Source organism: Anomalospiza imberbis, unplaced genomic scaffold (assembly GCF_031753505.1).
Source record: "Anomalospiza imberbis isolate Cuckoo-Finch-1a 21T00152 unplaced genomic scaffold, ASM3175350v1 scaffold_1054, whole genome shotgun sequence".
NCBI lineage: Eukaryota > Metazoa > Chordata > Aves > Passeriformes > Viduidae > Anomalospiza > Anomalospiza imberbis.
The window spans coordinates 1-10,373 of record NW_027099443.1 but is presented as its reverse complement, the minus strand read 5'-3'; the positions used below and the strand labels follow the sequence as shown (position 1 = coordinate 10,373).

Genomic DNA, 10,373 nt, shown 5'->3' with positions numbered 1-10,373 from the left:
TCAAGTTGGGGGTCAGAAATTCCCGATTTGGGGCCAAAATTCTCCGTTTTGGCGCCGAACTTCTCCAGGTGCTGCCGAAATCCCCACGTTTTGGGGGAAAAACCGTCGCTTTTCGGCCCAAAATTTCCATTTCGGCTGCGGGACGGGAAAATTCCGGCGGGAAAATCCGAGTTTGGGTGAGAAATTCCCAGTTTTGGGCCCGAACGTTTCGTCTTGGGCTCTCCCCAGAATTCGGGATTTTGGGGCGGAATTTTCGCCGTTTTTTTGGGGGGAAACCGCGAAATCCGAGGCGGGGAAAATCCCGGATCCCGGCGTTCGGTTTCGGGTCAAAAAGTGAAAGTTTTGGGGTCCAACGCTTCCATTTTGGGCGGAAAAATCCGGAATTTGGGGCCGGAAGTCGGGAACGCCTCTGCCCGAAATCGCCGATTTTCCCGCCGAAATCCCCGGGAATTTCCCGGCTGGGCGTGGCCGTGACGTCACCGCCCCCCCCCCCTCGGCCCCGCCCCCTCCCTCCCCAGCCAATCCCGCGCCTCCATCGTGGGAAAAAAAAAAAAAAAAGGGGGCGGAGCCATTTGTCGGAACTCAGGTTTTTTATTGGTTCCCCTCCCCCCTCCCCCCGTTTGGGGGCGGGGCTTGCAAGGGGGGGAGTGGGCGGGGTTTTGGGGTGGGGGAGGGGCTTTGGGAGGGGTGGCCCCTCCCCCCTCACCAGCCCTGGCTGCCCCCGGGGGTCCCGTCCAGGGGTGGGGGAGGGGCGGGGGCGGGGGCTGGGGGTGGGGGCGGGGCAGCCGGAACCTGCGGGGGAGGAGGGGGGAGGGGAGAGACAAAAAAAAAAGGGGGGGAGGGGTCAGGGAGTGGCCCCTCCCCCATCTGGAGGGGAGGGGGGAAAGCCCCGGCCCCGCCCACAGAGCCCCTCCCCCACCGTTCGTGACCTCCCCCTCCCCCTCAATTCTCACGGCCGCTCCCCCACCATGACCCCAAAATCCCCTCCCCCAAACCGTCTGGCCCCTCCCCCACTGACCACACCCACTGACCACACCCTCTTTTGCCACGCCCCCCCCCTCCGTGCTCTCTCCCGCCCCCTACGGGCCACAAACCCTCCCCCCTTCCCCCTCCCCCGCTGACCCCTCCCCCACTGACCGCTGACCCCTCCCCCACTGACCGCTGACCCCTCCCCCACTGACCGCTGACCCCTCCCCGGCCGGGGCTGGGGCGTGGCCGCAGGGGGCGGGGCCACGGACACACCGGTGGTCAATGTAGGGGGTGTTGGCCACACCCACTAAGCACTGACCACACCCAGTAACCAATGACCACACCCACTGGCCACACCCAATGACCACACCCACTGAGCACTGACCACACCCACTGACCAATTGCCACTCCCAATTACCACACCCAATGACCACACCCACTGAACACACCCAGACCACACCCACTGACCACACCCATTGACCATTAACCACACCCTTTGACCACACCCACTGACCACACCCACTGACCACACCCAGACCACACCCACTAGCCAATAACCACACCCATTGACCACACCCACTGAACACACCCAGACCACACTCACTGACCATTGACCACACCCACTGACCACACCCACTGAGCACTGACCACACCCACTGACCACACCCACTGAGCACTGACCACACCCACTGACCACACCCACTGAGCACTGACCACGCCCACTGACCACACCCACTGACCACACCCACTGACCACTGACCACTGACCACACCCTCTATTTACCACACCCATTGACCACCCCCACTGACCACGCCCTCTGACCACCCCCACTGACCACACCCACTGACCACACCCACTGACCACACCAACTGACAATTGACCACACCCATTGACCACACCCACTGACCACACTGACCACACCCACTGACCACTGACTACACCCACTGACCACACCCATTGACCACACCCACTGACCACACCCACTGACCACACCCACTGACCACACTGACCACACCCACTGACCACACCCACTGACCACACCCATTGATCACACTGACCACACCCACTGACAATTGACCACACCCACTGACAATTGACCACACCCACTGACCACACCCACTCCCAATTACCACACCCAATGGCCACACCCACTAACCAATAACCACACCCCCTGACCACACCCAATGAACACACCCCCTGACCACACCCACTGACCACTGACCACACCCATTGACCACCCCACTGACCACGCCCTCTGACCACTGACCACACCCATTGACCACACCGACCACACCCACTGATCACACCCACTGACCACACCCACTGACCACACCCACTGACCACACCCAGTGACCACACCCACTGACCACTGACCACACCCACTGAACACACCCACTGACCACTGCCCATGCCCACCGACCACCCCCACTAGCCGCTGGCCAATCCCCGCGGCCGCTGGCCCCTGCCCCACCTCTGGCGGGGGCGTGGCCGCGGGGGGCGGGGCCGTGCACGCGCAGGTGGTCGCTGACGTAGGCGGCGCTCAGCAGCTTCCCGCAGACGTGGCACGGCACCTTGTCCTCGTGCCGCACGGCGTGGGCCCGCAGCCGGTCACGCGTGGCAAACGCCGCCTCGCACGTCTGCGGGGCCGGCCGGTCACTCGCGGGTCACCCCGGCGGTCAAGGGGTCACCCCGGGGTCGTTCAGGGGGTCAAGGGGTCACTTAGAGGTCATTGGGGTGGTCAAGGGGTCACTCGGAGGTCATTGGGGTGGTCAAGTTGTCAGGTGGTCACTCAGGTGGTCAAGGGGTCACTCAGGGGTCAAGGGGTCACTCAGGTGGTCAAGGGGTCACTCAGGGGTCAAGGGGTCACTCAGGTGGTCAAGGGGTCACTCAGGGGTCATTGGGGTGGTTTGGGGTCATTTGGGGGTCAAAGCGTCACTCAAGGGTCGTCCGGGGTCACTCAGTGGTCATTCGAGGGATTGAGGGTCCAGGGGTCATTCGGGGGGCCAAGGGGTCACTCAGGGGTCACTCAGGGGTCGAGGGGTCACTCGGGGGGTCACTCAGGGGTCAGTCAGCACGGCCAGGTGGGGGAGGGGCAGGGCACCTTGTCCTCGTGCCGCACGGCGTGGGCCCGCAGCCGGTCACGCGTGGCAAACGCCGCCTCGCACGTCTGCGGGGCCGGCCGGTCACTCGCGGGTCACCCCGGGGTCGTCCGGGGGGTCAAGGGGTCACTCAGGGGTCAAAACGTCATGGGGGATGGTTTGGGGTCACTCAGGTGTGGTCAAGGGGTCACTCAGGGGTCATTGGGGTGGTCAAGGGGTCACTCGGGTGGTCAAGGGTCACTCAGGGGTCATTGGGGTGGTCAAGGGGTCATCCAGGGGTGGTTTGGGGTCACTCAGGTGGTCAAGGGGTCACTCAGTTGGTCAAGGGGTCACTCAGGTGGTCAAGGGGTCACTCAGGTGGTCAAGGGGTCACTTAGAGGTCATTGGGGTGGTCAAGTTGTCAGGTGGTCACTCGTGGTCAAGGGGTCACTCAGGGGTCAAGGGGTCACTCAGATGGTCAAGGGGTCACTCAGGGGTCATTGGGGTGGTCAAGGGGTCATCCAGGGGTGGTTTGGGGTCACTCAGGGGTCAAGGGGTCAGTCAGGGAGTTAAGGGGTCACTCAGGTGGTTTGGGGTCATTGGGGTGGTCAAGGGGTCACTCAAGGGTCAAAACATCACGCTGGGTGGTTTGGGGTCATTCAGGGGTCAAGGGGTCAGTCAGGGAGTCAAGGGGTCACTCAGAGGTCATTGGGGTGGTCAAAATGTCACTCGGGGTGGTTTGGGGTCATTCAGGTGGTCAAGGGGTCACTCAGGTGGTCAAGGGGTCACTTAGAGGTCATTGGGGTGGTCAAGGGGTCACTCAAGGGTCAAAATGTCACGCTGGGTGGTTTGGGGTCACTCAGGGGTCAAGGGGTCAGTCAGGGAATCAAGGGGTCACTCAGGGGGTCAAGGGGTCACTCAGAGGTCATTGGGGTGGTCAAGGGGTCACTCGGGTGGTTTGGGGTCATCCAGGGGTCATTCGGGGGTCAAAACGTCACGCGGGGTGGTTTGGGGTCATCCAGGGGTCATTCGGGGGTCAAAACGTCACGCGGGGTGGTTTGGGGTCATCCAGGGGTCATTCGGGGGTCACTCGGAGGTCATTGGGGTGGTCAAGTTGTCAGGTGGTCACTCAGGTGGTCAAGGGGTCACTCAGGTGGTCAAGGGGTCACTCAGGGGTCATTCAGGGGTCATTTGGGGGGTCAAGGGGTTTCTCTGGGGTCACTCAGGGGTCAAGGGGTCACTCAGGGGTCACTCTGGGGTCAAGGGGTCACTCTGAGGTCACTCAAGGGTCAAGGGTTCATCCAGGGGTCAAGGGGTCAGTGTGGGCGGGGTCAGTGGTCAGGGTGGGTGTGGTCAGTGGGCGTGGCCTCACCTGGCACTTGAAGGGCCGCTCGGTGGAGTGCACCTGCCGGACGTGGCTGTTCAGGTGGTCCGGCCTGGGGGAGTGACCAGCAGTGACCAGTGACTGGCCAGTGACCACTGGTGTGACCAGTGACTGGCCAGGGTCCCCAGTGACCACTGGTGTGACCAGTGACCACTGGTGTGACCAGTGACTGGCCAGTGTCCCCAGTGACCACTGGTGTGACCAGTGACTGGCCAGGGTCCCCAGTGACCACTGGTGTGACCAGTGACTGGCCAGTGTCCCTGGTGACCACTGGTGTGACCAGTGACCACCCGTGCCTGGCCAGTGTCACCCGTGACCAGGATGATGTCCCCAAGTCCCACCAGACCCACCGTGACCCAACAATGACCCCAGTGGCCACCATGACCCAACGATGACCCCAAACCCCACCATGACCCAATGGCCACCATGACCCAATGACCACCATGACCCAACGATGACCCCAAACCCCACCATGACCCAATGGCCACCATGACAAAATGGCCACCATGACCCAATGACCACCATGACCCAATGACCGCCGTGACCCAACGACCGCCGTGACCCAATGACCACCATGACCCAACGATGACCCCAAACCCCACCATGACCCAATGACCGCCATGACCCAATGACCACCATGACCCAATGACCACCATGAGCCAATGACCACCATGAGCCAATGACCACCATGAGCCAATGGCCACCATGACCCAATGGCCACCATGATGAAACCCACCATGACCCAATGACCACCATGACCCAATGATGACCCCAAACCGCACCGTGACCCAATGACCATCGTGACCCAACGATGACCTCAAACCCCACCATGACCCAATGACCACCATGACCCAATGGCCACCATGACCCAATGACCACCATGACCCAATGATGACCCCAAACCCCACCATGACCCAATGACCACCATGACCCAATGACCACCATGACCCAATGACCACCATGACCCAATGACCAACATGATGAAGACCCACCATGACCCAATGACCACCGTGACCCAATGACCGCCATGACCCAATGACCGCCATGACCCAATGACCACCATGACCCAACGATGACCCCAAACCCCACCATGACCCAATGACCGCCATAACCCAATGACCACCATGACCCAATGACCACCATGACCCAATGACCACCATGACCCAACGATGACCCCAAACCCCACCATGACCCAATGACCGCCATAACCCAATGACCACCATGACCCAATGACCACCATGACCCAATGACCGCCATGACCCAACGATGACCCCAAAACCGCCATGACCCAATGACCACCATGACCCAATGACCGCCATGACCCAATGACCACCATGACCCAATGACCACCATGACCCAATGACCGCCATGACCCAACGATGACCCCAAAACCGCCATGACCCAATGGCCACCGTGACCCAATGACCACCATGACCCAATGACCACCATGACCCAATGACCACCATGACCCAATGACCGCCATGACCCAATGACCACCATGACCCAATGACCACCATGACCCAACGATGACCCCAAACCCCACCATGACCCAATGGCCGCCATGACCCAATGACCGCCATGACCCAATGACCGCCATGACCCAACGATGACCCCAAACCCCACCATGACCCAATGACCACCATGACCCAATGGCCGCCATGACCCAATGACCACCATGACCCAAAGGCCACCATGAGCCAAACCCTACCATGACCCAATGACCGCCATGACCCAACGATGACCCCAAACCCCACCATGACCCAATGACCACCATGACCCAAAGGCCCCCATGACCCAATGACCACCATGACCCAAAGGCCACCATGAGCCAAACCCTACCATGACCCAATGACCACCATGAGCCAATGACCACCATGACCCAATGACCACCGTGACCCAACGATGACACCAAACCGCACCGTGACCCAATGGCCGCCATGACCCAATGACCACCATGACCTAATGACCACCATGACCCAACGATGACCCCAAACCGCACCGTGACCCAATGACCACCATGACCCAATGACCACCATGACCCAACGATGACCCCAAACCCTACCATGACCCAATGACCGCCATGACCCAATGACCACCATGACCTAATGACCACCATGACCCAACGATGACCCCAAACCGCACCGTGACCCAATGACCACCATGACCCAATGACCACCATGACCCAACGGCCGCCGTGACCCAACGCTGACCCCATACCCCACCGCGCCCAACACCCCATGGCCGTGCCCCCCGCGCCGCCCACCTGGAGAAGCTCTTGCCGCAGTGCCCGCAGGCGTAGGGCTTGTGCACGTGTCCCTGGTGCGAGCGCACGTGCGACGCCATCCTGTCCTTGCGCTTGAAGCGCTGCTGGCACACGGGGCACTGGAAGGGCCGCTCGTCCGTGTGCGACAGCCGGTGCCGCTTCAGGTGGTAGACGTCGCGGAACGCCTTCCCGCACGTGTCGCACGCGTGGCTCTTCCGCGCCGCCGCCGCCGCCGCCGCGCGCTTCGGCGCCGCCGCCGCCGCCCCGGCGCCGTCGCCCTCCTCGCCTTGCGGGGCGGGCGTGGCATCGAGGAGGTCTTGGGGGAGGGGCAGCAGGGTGGGGGAGGGGCGGGGGCCGCGTTTCGGGGCGCCGGGCGCGCCGTGCGTGGCCTGGTGGCGCCGCAGGTTGTAGCCGTTCTTGAACTCCTTGGCGCACAGCCCGCACACGTAGGGGGCGCCCTTGCCCCTGCGCGGCGGCGACGTCACCGCCGGCGTCGCGGCGGCGGGCGCGGTCTCGGGGGGCGACGTCGCCGGCGGAGGGGGCGGGGCTTTGAGGGGGGAGGGGTCGATGGTGGGGGTTTGGGGGGGAGGGGCGGGGGGGAGGGGGAGGGTCGGGGGTGGGCGGGGGCGGGGGGAGGGGCAGAAGGTCGACGGGGAGGGGGGGAGGGGGAGGGGGGCGGGGGGAGGGGCGGCGGCGGCCTGGGGAGGGGGAGGGGAGAGAGGCGGGCCAGTGTAAACCGGTTTGGACTGGTGCGGACCAGTATAAACCAGTTTGGACCAGTATGGGTCACTATAGACCAGTTTGGACCAGTATGGGTCACTATAGACCAGTTTGGACCAGTATGGGTCACTATAGACCAGTGTAAACCAGTTTGGACTGGTGTGGACCAGTATAAACCAGTTTGGACCAGTATGGGTCACTATAGACCAGTGTAAACCAGTTTGGACTGGTGTGGACCAGTATAAACCAGTTTGGACCAGTATGGGTCACTATAGGCCAGTGTAAACCAGTTTGGACTGGTGCGGACCAGTATAAACCAGTTTGGACCAGTATGGGTCACTATAGGCCAGTATGGACCAGTATAAACCAGTTTGGACCAGTATGGGCCACTATAGGCCAGTATGGACCAGTATAAACCAGTATGGGCCACTATAGACCAGTATAAACCCCTATGGACTGGTATGGAGCAGTATAAACCAGTACAGACCAGTGTAAACCAGTATGGACTGGTAGGGAGCAGTTTGGACCAGTACAGGTCACTGTGGACCAGTATAAACCACTATGGACCAGTAAGGAGCGGTATAAACCAGTACGGACCAGTATGGACCAGTTTAGACTGGTATGGGTCAGTATGGACCAGTTTGGACCCAGTATGGACCAGTTTGGATGAGTTTGGACCAGTACGAACCAGTTTAGGCCAGTTTAGACCAGTATGGACCAGTAAGAACAGTAATAGACCAGTAAATCCAGTATAGACCAGTATGGACCAGTGTGGGTCAGTATGGACCAGTATACACCAGTTACACCAGTATGGGCCAGTAACAGACCAGTACCACCAGTACTGACCAGTAAAACCAGTAACGGGAGCCAAGCCGGTGTCCCCAGTGCTGCCACCAGTGCTCCCAGTAACACCAGTAACACCGGCAGCAGCTCCCCCAGCGCTCCCAGTGCTCCCAGTAACACCAGTGACAGCTCCCAGTGCTCCCAGTAACACCAGTAACACCGGCAGCAGCTCCCCCATCGCTCCCAGTGCTCCCAGTAACACCAGTAACAGCTCCCAGTGCTCCCAGTAACACCAGTAACAGCTCCCAGTGCTCCCAGTAACACCAGTGACAGCTCCCAGTGCTCCCAGTAACACCAGGAACAGCTCCCAGTGCTCCCAGTAACACCAGTAACACCAGCAGCAGCTCCCCCATCGCCCCCAGTGCTCCCAGTAACAGCTCCCAGTGCTCCCAGTAACACCAGGAACAGCTCCCAGTGCTCCCAGTAACACCAGTAACACCGGCAGCAGCTCCCCCATCGCTCCCAGTGCTCCCAGTAACACCAGTGACAGCTCCCAGTGCTCCCAGTAACACCAGTAACACCGGCAGCAGCTCCCCCAGCGCTCCCAGTGCTCCCAGTAACAGCTCCCAGTGCTCCCAGTAACACCAGGAACAGCTCCCAGTGCTCCCAGTAACACCAGTGACAGCTCCCAGTGCTCCCAGTAACACCAGTGACAGCTCCCAGTGCTCCCAGTGCTCCCAGTACAGAGCCACACCGGTGTCCCCATCACCCCCAGTGCTCCCAGTAACACCAGTGACAGCTCCCAGTGCTCCCAGTGCCACCAGTACCAGCCCCCTCAGCCCCCCCAGTGCTCCCAGTGCTCCCAGTACAGAGCCACACCAGTGTCCCCATCACCCCCAGTGCCACCAGTAACAGCTCCCAGTGCTCCCAGTGCTCCCAGTACAGAGCCACTCCGGTGTCCCCATCACCCCCAGTGCTCCCAGTAACACCAGTAACAGCTCCCAGTGCTCCCAGTGCTCCCAGTACAGAGCCACATCAGTGTCCCCATCGCCCCCAGTGCTCCCAGTACCACCAGTAACAGCTCCCAGTGCTCCCAGTGCCACCAGTAACAGCTCCCAGTGCTCCCAGTACAGAGCCACACCAGTGTCCCCATCACCCCCAGTGCTCCCAGTACCACCAGTAACAGCTCCCAGTGCTCCCAGTACAGAGCCACACCAGTGTCCCCATCACCCCCAGTGCTCCCAGTACCACCAGTAACAGCTCCCAGTGCTCCCAGTACAGAGCCACACCAGTGTCCCCATCACCCCCAGTGCTCCCAGTACCACCAGTAACAGCTCCCAGTGCTCCCAGTACAGAGCCACACCAGTGTCCCCATCACCCCCAGTGCTCCCAATAACACCAGTGACAGCTCCCAGTGCTCCCAGTAACACCAGTACCAGCCCCCTCAGCCCCCCCATCACTCCCAGTGCTCCCAGTACCACCAGTAACAGCTCCCAGTGCTCCCAGTACAGAGCCACACCAGTGTCCCCATCACCCCCAGTGCTCCCAGTAACACCAGGAACAGCTCCCAGTGCTCCCAGTACAGAGCCACTCCGGTGTCCCCATCACCCCCAGTGCTCCCAGTAACACCAGTAACAGCTCCCAGTGCTCCCAGTGCTCCCAGTACCACCAGTAACAGCTCCCAGTGCTCCCAGTACAGAGCCACACCAGTGTCCCCATCACCCCCAGTGCTCCCAGTACCACCAGTAACAGCTCCCAGTGCTCCCAGTACAGAGCCACACCGGTGTCCCCATCACCCCCATCGCTCCCAGTGCTCCCAGTAACAGCTCCCAGTGCTCCCAGTACAGAGCCACACCGGTGTCCCCATCACCCCCATCGCTCCCAGTGCTCCCAGTGCTCCCAGTACCGCCCCCACCCCGCTGTCCCCACCCCTCCCAGTCCCTCCCAGTCCCTCCAGTGCCCCCAGTCCGAGCCTCCCTCCCCCCATCCCCCCCCCAACAACAGCCCCTCCCCCTCCAGCGCTCCCAGTCCGATCCCCCACCCCCTCCCCCACCCACCCCTCCCCACCCCCCAGCAGCGCCGCCCCTCCCCCCACCTGGAAGATGAAGCTGCTCCAGTTCGCGGGGTCCATCTCGCGACAGTCGCGACCGAATCGCGACCGAATCGCGGCCGGGGA

General features: G+C 61.5%; 1 protein-coding gene across 1 annotated transcript; it reads right to left on the bottom strand.

Annotated features, from left to right (window-relative positions):
- Window positions 1-476: 476 nt before the first annotated feature.
- On the bottom strand, window positions 477-10,328 carry LOC137465739 (myc-associated zinc finger protein-like). Its single transcript, XM_068177783.1, has 6 exons — window positions 10,293-10,328; window positions 6,695-7,392; window positions 4,420-4,483; window positions 2,441-2,606; window positions 638-792; window positions 477-530 (listed from the first exon to the last, which is right to left on the bottom strand). Exons 1-6 carry the CDS (start codon window positions 10,326-10,328, stop codon window positions 477-479), a joined length of 1,173 nt encoding a protein of 390 aa, XP_068033884.1.
- Window positions 10,329-10,373: the final 45 nt, after the last annotated feature.

Excerpts from the sequence above, each read along its gene's own strand:
- LOC137465739 (XM_068177783.1), bottom strand. The coding sequence starts at position 10,328 with ATGGACCCCGCGAACTGGAGCAGCTTCATCTTCCAG. Across the intron at positions 2,607-4,419 it reads AGCGGCCCTTCAAGTGCCAG|ACGTGCGAGGCGGCGTTTGC; the intron begins GTGAGGCCACGC and ends CCGGCCCCGCAG. Across the intron at positions 793-2,440 it reads CGGCCACGCCCCCGCCAGAG|GTTCCGGCTGCCCCGCCCCC; the intron begins GTGGGGCAGGGG and ends CCTCCCCCGCAG.